Source organism: Zea mays, chromosome 6 (assembly GCF_902167145.1).
Source record: "Zea mays cultivar B73 chromosome 6, Zm-B73-REFERENCE-NAM-5.0, whole genome shotgun sequence".
Lineage (NCBI taxonomy): Eukaryota > Viridiplantae > Streptophyta > Magnoliopsida > Poales > Poaceae > Zea > Zea mays.
The window spans coordinates 67245416-67265536 of record NC_050101.1 but is presented as its reverse complement, the minus strand read 5'-3'; the positions used below and the strand labels follow the sequence as shown (position 1 = coordinate 67265536).

General features: G+C 43.1%; 1 protein-coding gene and 1 long non-coding RNA gene across 2 annotated transcripts; both read left to right on the top strand.

Annotated features, from left to right (window-relative positions):
• The first annotated feature begins 6089 nt into the window (after positions 1-6089).
• Positions 6090-7851, top strand: LOC111589572 (mitogen-activated protein kinase kinase 1). Its single transcript, XM_023300433.1, has 4 exons — positions 6090-6171; positions 6290-6374; positions 7287-7421; positions 7735-7851. Exons 1-4 carry the CDS (start codon positions 6104-6106, stop codon positions 7789-7791), a joined length of 345 nt encoding a protein of 114 aa, XP_023156201.1. The 5' UTR covers positions 6090-6103; the 3' UTR covers positions 7792-7851.
• Positions 7852-14727: 6876 nt separating this feature from the next.
• LOC109940150 (uncharacterized) lies at positions 14728-19332 on the top strand. Its single transcript, XR_002262668.3, has 3 exons — positions 14728-15157; positions 18127-18227; positions 18954-19332. It is a non-coding gene; the product is annotated as an uncharacterized lncRNA (long non-coding RNA).
• The last annotated feature ends 789 nt before the right edge of the window (positions 19333-20121 follow it).

Here is a 20121-nt window from a genome sequence, read left to right as displayed (position 1 = left end):
TGACACGTGGCCGCCGTAAATAGGATATTTCCGACGACCAGCTATTATTTTCGGCGGCCTCAGATAGCCGACGAAAATTAATAATTTCAGACAAAAAATTGAAAAAATGCAAAAAATAAAAGAAATTTCATCAACATTATAAGCACAATAAAATGACAGAAATATAAATCCACAATTGCACAATTCAGAAATAGTCCACAATTCACAAATAGTCCATAATTCACAAGTAGTCCATTACAACATCCGAGAGTTCACAAATTGTCCATACTACATAAAGTTCATAAATAATCCATTACAACGCACAATTCGGCACAAAACATAAACCATCACATATCGGGGTCGTTGGAGTTGTGTCCACTACCTCCAGAAGCGAAAAACTGGTTGACGAAGTCGTGTGACGGGTTTGGATTTTAAAGAAAAAGAAGACATTAATAACAGCATTGGTTACATGTATGACGACTATTCAAATAAATTGTTTCTCAAACTAACCTCTCCTGGAGTAGCTCCCTCCCCTGCATAATAAGCTCCTCTTGGTGCTGGTATGACCGGTGGTGGTGTGTTGTGGCCCATGACCCCGGATCCCTACAAAATCAAGTTTAGTAAAGATTTGAAATTAGGTTGATACAAACGACAAGTCTTAACTAAATTGAAGAACCTGAGGTGGAGGTGGAGGTAGCGGAGCATGTAATCCCCACTGAGGCATCAGCGGCTGAAACTGAGGGAAAATAAATGGTTGCTGCTGTGCCTGTTGTGGAAACCAAGACTGTTGAAAATATAATATATTAGTTATAGAACCAATATCGAGCGTGTTAAAAATAAATAAGACACTCACGTTCATTGTTTGTTGCGTCTGTGCGTTGTAAGCAGCCATGTACTCTGATTGCTATTGGAGGAATGCCATTTGTTGTTGCCGCAGCTCTTCACGAAACTTTTCTTGCTGCTCCCTCATAGCTTCCTCCATGTTAGATACAGAGTGGCGACTATGGCTGCTAATACCACAGCCCGCCTACGACGAAGAGCCACCACGACAACGCAACTCCGTTTGAATCGATAACACCGGTAAACATAGAATATCTTGAAAAACAAGAAAATTAGCTATTCGGTCATAGTTCCAATATTATTGAAAAAAATTCACAAGTTCATACCGTCCATGCGCCTTGCCTCCAAGTGAATGCACAACTTCAGCGTCGATGGTAGGCGCTCCTCGCCAATCGTAGTCTTCTCCATACTTCTTAACCATCTCTTGCCCGTATGTCTCCTGCAATATAATATGAAGGTTCAGCACACATGTAATTTATAGATATATGACAAGAAAACATTAATCATAACAACTAACCATACGCTCAACGGCCGCTTGACTACACAGCTCATCGGAGATTTCACTGTTTTTCGCTCTATGCCCTCTCCTATAAACATCGATTGGGCTCGGGACAACTCCAGTCTGAGTCTCCTGCAAATATATGAGTTCAATCCGGTTTCATTTCTAAGTAAAACAAAATACGACATACTCACCATTCGCTTAGCCAACCGAATGTGTCCATCAGCCCCATAGGTATGGTTGACTACAACCTCATCATCGTCCTCGTCCTACTGATGGTGCTGCCTATGTCGATTTTTGTTTGACTTCTCAATCCACTCGGGCGAAGCCCATATCTCACACAAAGCCTTGTAAGCCTGTGGCCGGTGTTCCATCCATGGAAGAGTTACCTGCATATAAAGCGTTAGCTCAAAATTACATCTGAATGGAAGAGTCACATCTGAATGAGCTGTTAAATTAGATTTTTACCTCCATGTACTGGTCTACAGTCAAGTAGACATCCGAATATTGTCGAAAGTTGTTGATAGAATAATCTCGGCGCTTCATGTACGCGTTCACAACCTGTAGACGAGCATTGGAAAATGCATCCCTGCACACCTTCTTCGCATTTTTCTCTAATACTCGGTCTGCATGCTCTTGAGCCTCAGGTTCCACACGATAGCGTCTCTGTCCAACATCGAAAATAAAATTAGTTTGAAAACAACTAATAAATGTTAGTTTGAAACAACTAATAAATGTTAGTTTGAAATATTACCCAAAAGTCGTGCTTGACGGCGCTTTGAGTTGTTCCATATGTAGCATGTGGAGCTAGTGCGAAGTGCGACTAGCTAGTGCAAGGAACCACCACACCTTTCGGGTCGGTGACAATTCCTGGGTTATGTAGACGATAGAGGTTACCTAAGACTTGATTAACCTATCTATAGTGACCTCGACCGTCAAATGACGTGCCTTCCCATTGGCTGCATGACAAAAAAACAAGGAAGTCATGTCATATATATAGTGTACAGTAAACAAATAAGTAAGAACAAAGTGGCCAAACATGAGTACCTATCACCAACCGGGATGATCAGTACTCGAGCTTCAGATTGTGCAGGCACTGACGGACGTAGGACAAAGTGGACCTTCCGAGTGCCCCTTCGTCGAACGACAGGAGCCTCGATGGTATCGTCATCCGCCTCATCATCTATGCCCACCTCCTCCTCCTCCTCATGGTCCTGCTCGTCCTCCTCCTCATGGTGTTGCACCTCCTCCTCGTCGTCCTCCTCTTCCTATGGACATGAAATAGAGACATGTAAACATTTACATAAGATCAATTACATAAGTGACTGACAAATAAGATCAATTACATAAACATTTACATCGGTAGTCTGTTGTAGAGTGATAGGTGTATCACATAGTTCTGGCCGGGCGTGTCTCAGCAACGCCTCCTATCTGCTCTGGCTAGAAGAACTCCCTTGGAAAAGGGAACGTGCACCACGGAGTATCCTGCTAGCCGCATTAAGAAACCCCCTAGCAGTGCGCTTTGTTTTCCCACAACTCATCCTGTTCAATAGAAAAACATTAAATGTATTAGCTCCATAAAATTAAGTGAATTAATAAAAATCAAATAATACATCACGTAATATGAAATTATGCATTACACATCAAAATTCATCAGAATCACGATCAAGGAGTCTTCTTCGATCCAAAGCTCACAATGTGGGTTTTTTGTTCCTTGGATTTCGTTTTTGTTTCGGTGCAACACACTCATCAGCAGTGACATCGTTACGGTCTCCGACTAGTGAGTTCAATGCAACACCCTCATCGATAGTAAAAGTGGTTGGCAATTCTTCTTCTTGATAAACATCATCGGCCTGTTCGTCTTCGAATTGATAACCAGCAGTGCAAGGAGTATGTAAATGTTCCCTAGGGTTCACCTTATGAACTACCCACCATGCTTTAAACTTTGGATTTGGGTACGACATATAGTAGACCTGCTCGCACTGGTGTGCAAGGATAAAATTATCATGGCCTCGAAGTCGTTCCTTGTGCTTTACTTCAGTTATGCCATATTGACTTTGTCTAATCCCATTAGTGATGTCAAACCAATCACATAGAAAGAATACTAATTTCAAAGTTTTGTTCCCTGCAAAATTAAACTCTAGGATGTTTTGAATGATGCCATAATAATTAGTTTCTCTGCCGAGTGCATCGAGTGCCCTAGTCAGAACTCTAGTGTTACATGTGGCTGCACGAGGACGAGACTTTTCAAATTGGTCTGAACGAAAACGGAAGCCATTCACATCGTATCTACCAAAGGTTCTGCAAGTCAACCGTCCCATAAGATAGCTGTCTCAAGTCCTCGTGTATGTTAGGAGTCTTTGTGCACTGCAAATAACATACAGTTAAATTGACTACCTCGCGTAAAAGTCTAAATGACATTAAAGTAAGGAATATAAAGAGTTTACATGCTCGCGAAACCAGTCAACAAAATTAGGTCTTCCTTGCCTCCCATGTCGTCGCATCGTATCTAGTTGTTTGCTTGTAGGCTGATGGGAATAAGTCCAATTTTCCTCGTCGAACTTACTGTACGACAAATAAGTAATTAAATATGGCTCCTTTGGTAAAGAAATTCAGGGGTCAAATAAAGACTTACATGAAATATGGCTCCATCTCTTCCATATTAGAGTACATGTATAGCAATGCGGGCATTCTTTCATCCATGCTAAGGTGGTAGAACGTGCCCTTACTAGTACTTGTGCCTCTCCATTGGAAAAATGTTGAGATCACTAACTGGAGGTTCCTCATCGACATTGTATCGCATGGTAGCAGCATAGACATTATGTTCCTCTGCGAAATACACACTCGTGAAGTATGAAACCTCCTTTACCAAAAAAGCTTCAGCGATGCATCCTTCTACTCTAGCCTTATTTTGAACCATGCCTCGTAGGTTTTTGAGTGCACGTTCAATGTGATACATCCACCTATATTGTACAGGTCCACAAACCTTTGCCTCATATGGAATGTGAATAAGTATGCTCCATCGGATTAAAGAATCCAGGTGGGAATATTTTTTCTAGCTTGCATAACAACACTGGTATTTCTTTCTCCAACTTCTCCATCATATTTTTACTTATTTCTTTGGCACAGATCTGCTTGTAGAAATAACTTAGCTCAGTTATTGCTTGCCACATGGCGTCGGGCATATAACCACGAAACATGACAAGGATAATCCTCTCCATTAATATATGGAAGTCATGGTACATGTCTTTAGGCAACTTATTGGGCCTTGGGAGCACATCTCCTAATAACTTTAAAATCTCATTGTAACAATTGTTCGAGAAAAAGTACTTGGACTTAATGGCCATGAGCCGAGTCACAAAAGCGAGTATACTCACATCTGTGTGTTCATGCAACGGCTCTTCAGAGTCTTTTAGTAGTTTGAAAAATCTAGAAACCTCTGGTGTGGCAGGATCCTCGGAGCTTAGGTTTAATTCTGGACGTAGCGAATCTAGCATCTCATGCATCGCATCATCGTCAGCCCAATCATTGTTCTCCTCCTATTCTACATTCCGGTTGGGTACTACCTCACCATGATGTTCCCACACCTCATATCCGGGCATAAATCCAAACTGACAAAGATCTAGGCTAACTCTTTCCTTATTAAGAAATATACTGTTTTCGTGCCGCCTACAAGGGCATCTGACAATGCCGGTTAAGGATAAGGAGAATATGTGGTCCACAAAATCTTTGGTTTTGGCTACCCAATCATCAGAATGACGTCCATTTCTACTCCAGCCATTGTACATCCATGCACGATCGTCAGCCATGCCTGAGCCTATTAAACCGAACCATATCGTGAAAACATTATTCAACTTCGTTAAGGGTTTAGGTCCTATATGTATAGGTAAGGATAGGTTCTAACACTACACGACGGTTGATCTTTAGCGACCCTTAATAGGTACCAACTGTTGGTTGCTAAAGGTTAGGGACCGATGGTCAGTCGCTAAAACCTTTTGTAGCAACAGTCGGTTGGTCGCTAAAAGTCTAAAAATTTAACAACTTATGGTTGGTCGCTATAGATGTCTTTGGGGACTAGCGGTGGGTCGCTATAGAGCAAGGATCACTATCAAATCTTATAGCCTGAACGTACCTGTAGATGTTATTGACTAAAAAATAATTAAAACAATTAAACATTGATCGCTAAATTGTAGTAAAGAAAAAAAGAATTGTAGAAAAGAAAAACAATTATGGTAAAGAAAATAAATTGTAAAAAAGGATTTTTAAGGTTTTGAACCTTGAATCTGTTTGACTCAATTTTTAAGGTTAATCATTTTGTATATAATTATTTGCAAAAATTTCACTTTTATTGTTTTATTGTGACACACGTTTGATTTAAGTGGAATCTATTCGAAAATTATGTATTTTATTTATAAACTATTATTTTTGAGATTTTTATAATTTTTAGAGAGTATATATATATATATTTGTTGCAGTAAAAAGGAAATTCGAAAAAAAAACACACAAACCCTAACCTAATTGGCCCACTAGGGGCCCAACACCTAACCCTAGCGCGCGCGCCCTGGCTCCTCCCTGTGGCTGCCGCTCCTACTTCCTCTCCCTCAGCCGCCACCCACTCTCTCCTCTTCCCTCTCTCTGCACGCGTGACCTGCACCCCGAGCACGACGCCAGGAGACCGCCAGCTCTGCTGCTGCACGACCGACCAGCCCGTCCACTCCGCCTCCCCTTCCTCCGAGCCCGGCGAGGAAGAGGAACCCGGCGCAGCCGCCGCCGGACGCACTTCCGATGGCGACGCCACGGAAGCCGATCAAGCTCACGCTGCCGTCCCACAAGACCACCATCGGCAAGTTCCTGTACGCTCTCCGCTCCCCCTCCTCGCTGGCTTCCTTTTCCTTTTCTGTCGGTTAATTAATTGCCCGGCGCTGGTTACTTACTGGGGCTCTCAACCTTTGAGTGGGTTCTGGATCACAGGACGCACAGCGGGACGTTCACGGACGGGGATCTGCGCGTCAACAAGGACGGCCTGCGCATCGTCTCGCGGAGGGAGGGAGGCGAGGTAAGCCGCCCGCTGTAATAAGGACTAAGAATCGCCCGCTGTAATAAGGACTAGGAATCGCGGCGTCGTCCCGTTCGAAAATCGTCGTGGGATCGGGATAGCGAAAATCGGCTCTTGTAGCCGCTTCTCTTGAGGAAGCGCTGGGGGTATGGATGATTGCTTTGGCAGGCCAGGTAGAGATGGGTTGATCTCGTCGTTGAGCTCTGTTTGTTCGTGGAACTGGGAGTCTCCGGGAATCAGGGCGTTGCGCAGTGATAATTCCGTCGCATTTGTTTTCTTCACGGTAATGCAAATCAGTCGGCGAGCACGTAGATATTTTGGGCAAAGTTCTGCACTAGTAGCTTCTCCACTTCACAGAAGTTTTCTAATAGCATGTCTGCATATGTGGCGTTCCCGTCCACTAATTATCTAACCAAGATACTGATTTGGGGGAAAACGATATGTAGCCTTGTGGCATTTTTACGGCCTTTTCAATTTGATGACTGGGCCACCATCCCATCCATTTGGTACTCTAATTAAGAGACTAGTTCAGGGAAAATGACAGGTAGCTTTGTGGCTCTTGACAGTTGACACCTTTTCCCATTTGATGAGTGAGACACAAATGAGGCACTAGCAATAAATATATGTACGTTCTTTGGCGCACTGGGATTATAGATGTAGTATCTGTTAGCTGAATTCGTTCTGAATGAGACACAAATTGTGGGGAAAATCTTGTCATACCTGATAGGATGGAGGATCCTAGGGCGACTGCAGAGGGTGTAGGGGCATGTGACCGGTGGAGAATTTGTTCTGTTAGCTGAATTCGTTCTGAATGAGACACAAATTATTGGTGTTTTACTTTTTATTTACCTATTAAAAATTTCTGATACTGTTCCCACGCTTTTTTCTGACTTGCTAAAAAATGTTCTTCAGGCTCCTCCTATAGAGCCACTGGATAGTCAACTGAGCTTAGATGATCTAGACGTTATAAAAGTGATCGGGAAAGGTAGCAGCGGAAATGTGCAATTGGTCCGCCATAAATTTACTGGCCAGTTTTTTGCTCTGAAGGTATTTCTGACGCAATCATTCTTTGATGCTGCTTATTTATGGTTCTTTACAGTCAAGACTTTAGAACGATCTCTGCATTGTACTCCCTCCATTCTTTTTTATTTGTCGCGGTTTAGTTCAAAAATAAACTAGCGGACGACAAATATTCGACAACGGAGGTAGTACTACCTCCGGTCTCGAATATTTGTCGTCCGCTAGTTTATTTTTGAACTAAACGCGACAAATAAAAAAGAACGGAGGGAGTATCTTCTTTGTGTAATCTTCCTAACTGTTGTAAATGGTCCTCCTTCATCATCTGCCACTGTGTTTGCAGGTTATTCAACTAAATATTGACGAGAGTATACACACACAGATTGCCACTGTCTCCTGAGCTTCGTGCACAAGCAACTGATCCGAAGAGCAGGCAAGGTCACAGGACCCTGGATGGAAGTTTGGGAAGTGGCCATACACTGTCACACTATAAAGGACTTTGTTCAGTGTATTTTCTGTTTGAAGATTCTTCCTTCTAGAATTAAAAGATTTAACAGCACCTGTAGATCGGTCCTGTGCATTTTTATTGTGATCTAGCTAGCTATTTGTAAATGATCTAGTTGTGAATGATGTTATAATTGTGATGCTTTTGTGAATATATAATTGTGGTGCTTTTATGTTTATGTGATGGATCTATGACTGTGGTATACTGATTAACTGTGTATGCCTTTATGATTTGTGTATAAAAATCTGTGATTTGTGGTGCTTAATTAAATGTATATTATTATTAATAACAACTGTAAAAAGGGCGACTTTCTGTTGGTTGCTAAATGTATAGTATGACGACTTACGGTTGGTTGCTAAATTTATAGTACAGCAACCCACAGTTGGTCGCTAAATGTACAATATTAGCAACGGACGGTGGGTCGCTAAAAAGATGTCGGTCGCTAAAGCCTTTAGCGACGGCACTTACAGCGACCATCCTTATGGGTCGCTAAAAGTTTTTAGCGACCAACCGTAGGTCGCTGAAAGCCGTTTTAGCAACCAACCGTAGGTCGCTGTAAGTGAACCGTCGTGTAGTGTAAACCCACAGCAAGCTAGCAGGACCAAAAAAATTTCGGCATCATAACCTCGCTGCCACTAAACAATATATTACTTATATATAAAACAGAGAATGATATACTATTAAATCAAATCAAACTAAGTACCACATACCATAATAATGCAACAATTCTACGTACCAATACAATGTACTATTAAAACTAATAATATAATTAGTACCACATATTAATAGCCTAAATACACTATACCTCTAATCACTAAACCACATATACCACTAATACATTAATGAAATCGAACTAAACAATAATACTAATCACACAACTAATCAAACAAACACAATTATAAATATATACTAATTTCGGCGACAATTAACTAACGGCTGCCGAAAATATGGAATAAAAAATGCAAAAAATACCTTACGATGGGGAAGAGCTCGGCGACGATGGCGGAGAGGTTCCACGACTTCCGCGGCTCGGGGCTTTGAAAGGCGACGGTCGATGGTGGCGGCTCGGAGCGGCGGTGGCTCGGGGCGCGGTGGCGGTGTCCTCGGGCGGGCGTCCCAGCGCGGGGGCGGTCGGGGACCGGCGGCGTGGGGTCAGCGGCGGCGCGTGGCCGGCCGTGGAGCGGTAGCACAGGGGCGGCAGCACAGGGGCGGCAGGGAGCGGCGGCGCGGGTGGGCAGGGAGCGGCAGTGCAGGCGGGCAGGGAAGACAGAAAGAAAGAGAAGAAGGGCGACCGCGACCGTTTTAAACTTTTAGTTTTCGGCGGCCAGGGATAGCCGCCGAAAATAAGTCGTTATTTTTGGCGGCTGTGTCAGAAGCCGCCAAAAATAACGTTATTTTCGGCAGTGTCAGAAGCCGCCAGAAATAACATTATTTTCGGCGGCTATCTACAGTGCTGTTGTGTCATATCTGATATACACATTTTACAAATGATATATAGCAATAGGGGTGCATTTCTTATTACCTATAGACTTCAGGGGTAGCGTGCAATAAAATAGGATCTAATTTAAATCTTTTTGAACAGCAGAAAACTCTGGCACGAAATAGACAAAATACTAGGGCTAGATAGCAAAAGAACCATCATCTACCTCTTACTCTCTTGTTTACGGCAACAGAGACATTGGCGAGTTAGGGAAACTAGCCTCCCGATAGCGAACGACGAGTTGGAACAGTGGAACACGAGAAGAGAGCGCGAGTTACCCAGCGAGCTGCTCGTCGGCGACGGGAGGGAGCAGAGGGCTCAGGTGATGGCGGACAGCAGCGATCGGTGTGGTTCACCGTGGCAGAGAGTTGTAGGTACGAGGAAGAGTCAGCATGGCTAGGAACGGCTCGACCAGGGGCTCGAGCTCGTGATTTATAGCCCCGAAACGGAGCCAAACGGCGTCGAGGGGGAGGACAAGGGATGGACTCGCCATTGATGGTGAGCGGCGGTTACAGGAAGAAACGGTAGTGCTAGTGGGGAGAAAAGGAAGGGGCATGGAAATGGGGAATAAATGGCGGCACGACGAATTGCTCCACAAATGCTAGGCACGCAGGAAGGCGGCGGAGGGGCGTTTGCAGCATCCATCCGAATGGCGACGGCGTCCACATCAGCTGAACTCGCAACGCTTGGTTTTGCCATGGGGCTGCTGTGTTCGTGCCTCCGTGAGCCAGGCGGCGCTGAGAAGAAATGCTGAGTGAGGCCCGACTGTCACACCCCATTTTGGAAGGTAAACCGAATGCGAACCATGTACGTGCCAGGATCAGAACTCACGTACACAGCGATTACATAATTGGATATCATCACACAATGCTCGAATTAAATAACGAAAAGGTACTTAATTACATCAAGATGTCTGAGACATCCACAGAGTCTAATACATATCCATAGTGTTCAAAAATAATATCAAAGTGTGGAGTAACGAAACGTAGAAGATAAGCCTATACAGGCATCTGACCGGGGGTTTGCCACTAAAGTAAATTAGAACTCGTCGTAGTCCTGGAACTACTCAAAGTCCTCCATGTTGCCAGCTTGACCTCCTGAGCATTGAGTACAATGGGGACAACCTGTGGTGGGGTGGTTTGTAAAGCAAGGGTGAGTACACTTCAACGTACTCAGCAAATATCCCGTTTGGCTAAGGTGGGCTAGCTGTATGTGGAGTTAAGGTTAAGCAGTTGCTTTTAGTTGGTCAAGTTTTATTACTATAAATAGAGCCAACTTTTAGTAATAAATCCAGTTATTACCCAGGTGTACTCCCTCCAAGAGGAAATACTAGAGATCAAAATTATAACCATCATTGCTAATCATCAAGGCTGCTCATAACCGTGCTCACGGCTCATATACCAGTTTCTAACACTCTGTAGATCGCACACTTTACCCACGAGCCGTGATTCCCATTCTGCCTGGGGTTCTAGCCTCCCCATTGATCACTACCAAGGTGACCTAGCAGGGTCTCACTACGTAGCCTTTACAAAGATTCCCAGAGGCCATAGTCGCCCGTTAGGTTTCTCTAGTTTTATAAACACAGTACATCTCCCTAAAGGAAGGGTGACTAACAAAACCAAATCAAAGAACCTCTGCAACCAGCCTTGGCAGAGCAAGTACTGTGCTCGGACCTCATTGACGGCTCTACGACGAAGCCAACTACTCCTCTAGTTCCTCTAATTAATCAGCTAAGGGCGTCCCATTCCACCCTCATGGTTGCACTGTTATCCCGGGTTGTCACTCCCCAAACAGGTCCTTACGGAGAGGTACTCAGGAAACAGCCTGAGCCCCCCTATGGTAATCACAAGAACATCATCGGGATAATATCATCGTATCATAAATAATCACATCATGTTCATTGATTAAGTTTAAGCAATATCATAAGCTAACCATGATTGACCCAAACAGGTAAACAAGGGTAAGGTAAATACAGACTAGTCAATCCTTAGGTTTCAATAATGTAATGCGGGACAGTGAATTACAAAGTAAAGTAGGACATGATAGGTCTGAGGACACTTGCCTTCACCAGGTTGTTGCTCAGAGGGATCTTCGGCAACACACTCAGGAACCACGAGATGCTCGTTGTCTAAATAAAGCGATCATACATTCAATACAATTGGAAAGTACAAAATGAACATCACATCAAGCATATACCAACATTGGAAAACATCTCAAAAGGTATAGTATTAAATAAAAGAGAATGAGATCAACTTATAAAATGGACTAATCTTAATTGGGGATTGATTACTCTCTAAGTGTTGGAACAAAGCTCAAAAAGTAAAGTAGTAATTAAACAAAGAAAATATTATATTATAAGATGAACTACTCCCATTTATGAATTTGATTATCCTTTAAGTGTTATCCATAATTACATAACCTAATTCTATTCATTTCATTAAGACGTAAAAGTTAAACCAAAGGTGAATTCATGTAGTACATATTATTAATCTCACAAGATTAAATATACTTTAACTCCTAGGATTCTCCTTTTATTTATTTCATTAAATGAATAAATCAACATATACTTTAATCCTATATTCTAAGTTTAAAATTAAAGTATACAGACTATGGCTGGTCATATTTTATTTGAACGGAGAATAATTTTATGAACATTTTGCAATTTGAACCACTAAATCTGGAGTTCATATGAAAAAGATATGAAATAAACAAGTTTTGAAGTTTGAAATATGAAATTAGGGTTAAATCTGTGATTAAATAAAAGTACAGGGGGCTATTCAAAAGAAGTCAGGGGCCTGCGCGTTAAAACAGAGGACGGTGGGTTGATTTCTTAAAACCAGGGGGTTTCTTAAGCAAAACTTACACCTGAAGGGGTATGGGGTAAGCTTGGCCATCGGATCAGAGATCAACGACCCAAATTAGATCGCGCGGGCGCACGGACGCGACTGACAAGCAGGGCCAGGGCGTCAGTGGGCCAGGGCAGGCTGACTAGCCGGGCCCAGGGGCAGGGGCGCGGGTGAGGGGGTGAGAGAGGGGTGGTCAGATCTAGATCGGAGGGCTGGGATTAGATCCGCTTGGGTTAAGTCTAAACCGCCCGATCTCGGACGGAAGCCCGAGATCTAACGGCCAGGGGCGGACACGGGCGCGGTGGCGCCGCTCGGTCCCGCGGTGAGAGCTCGCCGGAGACGAGGAGGCTGGCCACGGTGGGGCTCCAGGGGCTCGGGGGCTAGTTCGGGTGTGTTCAGGGCGGTCTGGCGGACTCGGCCAGGGGCATCATGCTGGCGCGGGAGCACCATAGGGCGCTGCACACGGTGAGGCTAGCTAACGGCGGCGTGGGATAGCTCCAACGAGCAATCGCACGAGCAACAGGGCAGCAATGATCAAATTAAGGGTGCGGGCGGGTTGCTCACCTTGAGGGGAAGCGCTGGAGTCATAGGGCAACGGCGGAGGCGCAAGGACGCGACGGGGCGACGGCGGCGGGGCTCTGGCTGCGCAAGAATCGCTCCGGTGAGCACGGACCGGACGAAACAGAGAGAGGAAGGGCACACCGAAGGGTGTCCCAAGCAGCTGACAGCGAGGCAGAACTCACCGTGGCACGGGACGAGACGCGGACGCGACGATGGCCGCAGAACATGCAACAGTCGACGGCAGGCGGTGGCGGAGCTCTCTACTCACGTGGGCAGAGCGAGAGAGAGGGTGAGGGGGTTTGGCAGAGGGCGCAAATGAGCGAGGGGAGGTGGGCGAGCAGGGCACGGGGCTCAAAAGGGGCACGGACGCGAGGACATGGCCGGAGAACGCGCGGACGTGGGCACGTCCACGGCGGGGAGATCGTGGGCGAGAGGTTAGGGATGACTGATAGGTTGGGACGGCGGGACAGAGAGAGAGAGGGTGCGGGGGAAAAGAACGGCGCCGACAGCTCGGCCCCAAAGAGCAGCGAGAGAGGGAGAGAGAGTGAGCGCGCTCGGGTTGGCGCCGACAGGCGGGGCCCGCCTGTCAGGCACCGAGGGTTCGCGGGCGCGGGCGGGCTTAGTTGGATGGTTTGGGCCGAATTGGCCTTTTTCCTTTTTCCTGGAATTTCTATTGCCTTTTCTATTTATTTTCTCTCGGGTTTTCAATTCAAATTCAAATCAAGTTTCAAATTCAAACCAAATCAAATATGTGCAACAATTCAAAGAATATTTAGGCTCAATATGATGCAACATTCCATGACTCATATGTTTTGGGCAAAATAAAATAAATAATCCTTCACTAATTCAACTAACTCTAATTAAAAGAACAAGAGAGGGAGAAAACTAGAGAGAGAAACTAGAGTGAGATAGAGAAGAGTAACACCTGAATTTGGATGATTATAAGAAAGAAATTTTATACCCCCAAATTCAGGGTGTTACAGACCTATCCCCCTTAAAAGAATCTCGCCCTCGAGATTCAGAGCTGGCTAGCAAAGAGTTCATGGTACTTGGCTCTCAGATCATCTTCTCTTTCGTAGGTTGCTTCTTCTTCTGAGTGATGGCGCCGTTTGACTTTGCACATTCTGATGGTGTTCCTCCGAGTGACCCGATCTACTGTCTCCAGAATTTGTGTGGGCTTCTCAATGTATGTCAGATCCTCTTGAACTTCAAGGTCTTCCGTTGGCAATTGTTCTTCTCGTATTCGCAAGAATTTCTTCAATTGAGACACATGAAACACATCATGCACTACGGGTAGATTCTCCGGTAAGCTGAGTTGATAAGCCACTTCTACACGTCTTCCTTGAATCTGATACGGCCCGATATAGCGAGGGGCTAGCTTGCCTTTGACTCCAAACCTTTTGGTTCCCCTGATGGGTGACACTTTCAAGTAGACATAGTCTCCCACTTCAAAACTGAGTTCCCTTCTTCTGGTGTCAGCATAGCTTCGCTGTCTGGACTGCGCTACCACTACAACACATGTGGCCTTTTGTGACGAATATGCCATGACAATGGATATTTTCGTCATTGATCATTTTGTTTTGTGACGTATTTTTTGTGGCAAGATAAAATTATGATGAATTGAGTCTAACGTCGCTAATAGCATTGAGAAAACGTCGTAACACTAGCTATTCACCGTATCATGACGAACATCTTGTTATCACAAGGTCGTAGCAATAAATATCATAAATATATGACAATCCTATATCGTCATACAAATAAGTAATAGTTTAAAATGGCCATTTTAGTTATTAATCGAAAAGTATCTCTATATGTATGATCATAATATTTAAATGGCAATCACACCATGATAAAAATTGTGTCCACAAGAAAAAAAAGTGAAAAATGTGTTCATAAAAAAGGAAAATGTTTATTAAAATATTCAAACTCAAGACATTTTATATTACAGAAATGTTTCATTGTTCAACTCTCTAGAGAACTCCCAGACCACGTCCTCACACCGTCACCATCGATCCCTCCCAAGTTCCCAACCATCCGCCGCCGCCACTGATCGGCTGCCCATCACATCCGCCGCCGCCACCGATCAGCGGTTGCAACTCGACAGGGCTGCCACATCCTGCTCCCTAGGGCCACCACATATGTCACACCCAGACGGACACACCACGCCCACTCGCAGATCCGGCGGCGGCCCGCCGCCACCCACCCTACTGCATCCTTCACCGTCCCCCATCCGCAATCGCAGCCTGCTAGCCGCCAGGACAGGGCCGCCACATCTCGCCAGAGCAGAGCCGCCACACATGGACTGTGTTGCTAGGACCGCCACATCTCGCTGGTGCATGGCCATCGCATCCGTGGCTCACATGCCAGTATGAAGGTATCTCACTATCTTCTGTTCTGCTAATCTGCTATCTGTGATGATCCATGGTGCATATTCGAGAGAGTCAGAGAGACTGAGTTCATAGACTAGCAGTATTATCATATAATAGAGAAGGGATCTAAATCCTTATTTTCATTTAACAAATCTATGCAGACTAACTCTCTGGTTTCTGCGATGAGTCAAACTAACCATTACTAGCTTGAAACTTGGTTTGTTCAGAGTGAGAAGTATGATGAGCATGCTATGTCAAGTGGTAAGCTATCAACATCATTGGAAATTCAATGAAAACGTCCTCATCATGCTACTAATTGAGGGGGTTATATGACAATGAAATCTAGAGTATCTCACTCATTTTTACTAATTGAGGTTTGCTATTGCGTAAGGTTTTCTGGTTCCCTGTCTTATTACATTAACAATTTGTCAATTTTAGCTTAGATCTAATGCCATATTTTTTGTCTCTAAAAACACTCTATAAGCTACTTTACCATTTAATTTTAACTTAGATTAACACTATGTAAGATGCTTGACCATTTATTTTTGTGCATTTATTTCCTCTCTTAATATAAGTTTTGCATTTATTTTGTTAGCTGCCATGATCAGCTCTGCATTTTCCATTAACAGGTTCTGTTAAATTTATTCATATAATAACTTGAGGTAATATAGGTCCTGATGTTCTCTTGGTCTTCGTAAGCAGTGTTGATGCTGGTAGAATATATCCTGAGTTAGAATGGTGAAGTTTGATGAGTTCGAATATCTCATGTTCTATTTAATGTTGACTCATTGTTATGGCCATTTTCCCATGTAATATGCACTATAATCTCCATTCTCCAGTTTTCTTAGGAATTCATAGTTAGACCTTATTGCAGAACCATGTTTTCACGAGTATAGTATCTAGTAACGTGGTGAAATGTCAACTAATTCAGATTTGTTTTTGGTATATTGATAACTACAACAGGTAGCTAGTTCAAGAAAGGTATAAATTATAGGTAGTGTGGGGTGAGGAGCAGGCCACACATGCCCTAGCCCCTGACACACATTATAAGGAGTTATATATCTGATGACTTATTCAAAGTTTTTTAGAGGATTCTAACACTATCGGAAGACATTCCAATTTTACTAATATCCCTAACTAGAACTCATGAGCTTATTCCACATTGTGATGATATTGATTATGTCTATTTACATTTTTTACATGTTTGGAAGCTTGCTCCGTTAATCTAACTTGCCATGTTTACAAATAGAATCATTAATGTTATTATGCCATGTTTACAATCAGAATCATTTACATGTTTGGAAGCTTGTTCTGTTAATCACAATCGAACATGCCATGTTTTCATGTTATTATACAATCAGAATTATTTATGTTATTACAATTAGAATCATTTATGTTTACAATCAGAATCATATTTACATGTTTGCACTATGGTGAAGGTGACGAAGAGTCAATTGTGAGCCTTATTTATGTTATTATATCACTTCTAGGACAAACCAACTTCTACTTTTGCCAGCGTGATTGCCCTGGAATCCACAGTTGTTGCAAGTAGGAATATGCCAAATCGATCCCATAGACTTGCTATCAATGATTTCAAGTTGCTTGGTCGCCTGTTCAAACCATGGGACCGACTAGGCGACTAGTCGTGATTAGGCGATGACTAGGGCATTTAGTCGACCCCTAGTCGGTCCCTGGTCGTCCTAGACCATTTAGATTATGTTCTAATACACACACATTATATAAATTAGAACAAATAGCTAGGATAAACAAAATAACATATTGCTTTAAACTCTGTAGATTGCAAACATAGACATAGGAGCAAGGCACTACCTAGCAATGGCTTAGGAGTAGAGAAGTAAGCCAAAAACTATCCACTAGTTCGGCACTGGTCACTGGCACAGATACAGAGAAGGGGGAGCAGGAGGAACCTTTAGATGACCAACTCAACTCATCAATGGTGCTTGTATGCAGGAGAGTGGAGAAGCCAGTAGTCTGTCATAGTCGCCGCCGGTGCTCTGTCATATGTCACAGCCACCACCGGTGCTGGTCTTCTATACTGCAGTAGGCCAGGTCTGAAGGCTGGAGGTCAAGCAAGAGAGGAGGTGTACCCTGGTTTTGGTGGCTGGGCGACTAGGTATTGGCAGAGGAGAGGAGAGGCCAGACTAAATGATACTGTAGATGGGCTAAAAATGACCCAATAACGAAACCCTAGCCGGGTGAAAATGGCACAATACCAAAACCCTAGCCGGGCAACCAGGAAACACTAAGCGGATGATTAGTCGCCCTAATCGGCGATTAGTAGGACAACTAGATTGACCAGCCTATCTAGTTGAGTCATCTACCTAATCGAACACAAACAGGCGACTAGCCCGATAATCATGATTAATCGGACGACTTGAAATCATTGCTTGCTATTGCTGGTCAGCTTGCTATTGCTGGTCAGCTGGTGTTTCTGGCATAGCCATTGTTCTGACCAACCATATATAAATGCAAAGCTCCAGCCTAAAAAAGTTATAGATTTTTAGAGCTAAAAGTAGTTTAACTGATATTTGGTTATTTGTCTTTCTTTATTCTTGACAAAAAGGACAGTTCATCACATCAAAGACAAATGGAATAGAGCAGAAGATCCAAAATGTCATTAGTTCAAATGAGACTCTTGTGTTACAGTTCACAACAGGAAGTAAAAGAAAATAAAAAAAGGAACATTTCAACAGTATGGCTTTCTTCTTTTCTCGATGCTTGGAATGCATGAGGTTTTTCTTTCTATCTATCCCTACGTTTGTTCTAAAAGACTAGACTGATTCATATCAAATTTCTATATAATTTCAAGTGGCTGCTTTCTAGAGCGATGGTGATGGCAGCTAGGCAGGACACTGAGGAGGGAGGGGCAAGTGGTGTTCTTAGCTCAACGGATCAGATCGATCATGTGCTGAGCAACACTTTTTGAGGTATCTCAGGTGTGTAATTCTTGCAGGGACAATGGCGATGGGATAGCAGAGCGGGGTGGCATGCTTGCAGTACCTCCTCGACGCCGCCTACGATGCCAGCTTCAACTTCTTTTGACTCCACAGAATTGTAGGCTCATTTGCTCCCTCATCTTCCTACCTCGGTTTGTGAGTAATGAAAGGTGAATGGATGCACATTTGCAAACCTGTTTCCTTGTCAGGTACCCGAACTGCCAATACACTTCAGTGTGGGTAAGAAGTACATTTTGATCTAATCAGTCGTACTGTAACCGCTCTCTATATTGTTTCACCTTTGATATAACCTTTTGTGTCATATTTTATTACTTGGTCACTGTGTTATAATACAAAATGCTAGAGCCCTGGTGAGGCAAGCAACACACGCCTACTGTTCTAGTTAGATGCAGACTACCCCATTTCTCTGCCTCTTCAAGGGTTACACATATATCTTGGTTTTGCTGCATTCTAAATGTGATTTGATGGTTACTTGCTTATTTTATACCATTTTTCTTTACTAATTGAGGAAACATAATCATACAAATCATTAGGGTTTTGGTTACTAGTTAGTATTCCCATAATGAATATTCTATGATGTTATGACTGTTTTTGTTCCTTACTTTTTCAAAGACAGCGGTGATCAGCTACACCTATTCACATTGCTAACTCAATTCAAAATAGAATTATGCTGCAAGCTACACAAGGTCTTGACATCCAAAATGTGAAGTGTGTAATTGTTTGTATATTAGAGATAACTTTATGCATTCTGGTATGCTAATGTTTGTTTTGGTTTCGTTTTATCCATATCTCTTGTCTTATTTTTATACATTCTTGTTGATAGGATACAATGGAAGCACTTGTGACTGAGACTAGAATAGAAGGGAAAGAATCTAAGACCTCTATAGAAGCAATTGCTCAAGTATTGGCTTCATCAAGATATCTTCAAAATGTTCTTGTAGCTGCAATAAAGAGAAGCGGGAATGGTGGTGATGCTACATGCGTAGAAGTAGAAATGTTGGTCTTGTAGCTCCAAGAGTTGCTCAAGTATTTGCTTCATCAATTTTTTTTTCAAAATGTTGTTCTTGTAGCTGCAACAAAGAGAAACTGCAATGGTGGTGATGCTAAATGTTGGTATTGTAGCTCCAAGATTTGGTTTTTGATGAATGATATCTATGATAATACGTTGCTAAGTATATGTGATGATCAATCATTGTTGTTTAATTATAATGGGTTGTGATTCATGTGCTATATTGATAATGCTGATAGTTAAAAAGTAAAATGGCCTTGGTTGGGCCAAATGTTTTGTGATGAAAAAATTGTCATAACTTGAATGACACGTAAGATCCAAGTCATGCCATGTCATGTTAGTGTTTAATTTTGTGACGTTTTCTATATTATGTGGGGGTATGTTGTTTTGTTTTTTGAGATGTTTAATGACGAAAAAAGTGTGTCACAAAACAATGACGATGAAACATATGTCACTAAATTTATGATGGAAAAACATGAATCGTCATAGAACATGTAATGCCACGCATGATAGGTGACGAAGCGATTTTCGTCATGGAGATGTCATAAGCTGCAAAATGTGACGTAAATTCAAGGTTTTGTGACACAAAGGGATTGTCACAGAAGGTCACAAGTGTTGTAGTGTACCTTCAGATTTCCTGGACCATCCTGATATTCTCTTCGGCTTCAAGCAAATACTCTGGACCGAATACCTGCCTTTCGCTGGGCTGAACCCAATGCAATGGAGTTCTGCAATTCCTCCCATAGAGCGCTTCGAATGGTGACATCTTCAGACTGGTCTGATAGCTGTTGTTGTAGGAGAATTCTGCATACAGTAGCCTCTTATCCCATCCTAACTTGTCTTGCAAAGCACAGACTCTCAACATATCCTCAATAATCTGATTGGTTCTCTCAGTATGACCATCTGTCTACGGGTGATAAGCTGAACTGAACTTCAAGTGTGTGCCTAGAGCTTCATGTAGCTGCTACCAAAAGTGAGAGGT

Coding starts and splice junctions, on each gene's coding strand:
- LOC111589572 (XM_023300433.1), top strand. CDS start 6,104: ATGGCGACGCCACGGAAGCCGATCAAGCTCACGCTGCCGTCCCACAAG. Junction 6,172..6,289: donor ACCACCATCGGCAAGTTCCT/GTACGCTCTCCG, acceptor TCTGGATCACAG/GACGCACAGCGGGACGTTCA. Junction 6,375..7,286: donor CGCGGAGGGAGGGAGGCGAG/GTAAGCCGCCCG, acceptor AATGTTCTTCAG/GCTCCTCCTATAGAGCCACT.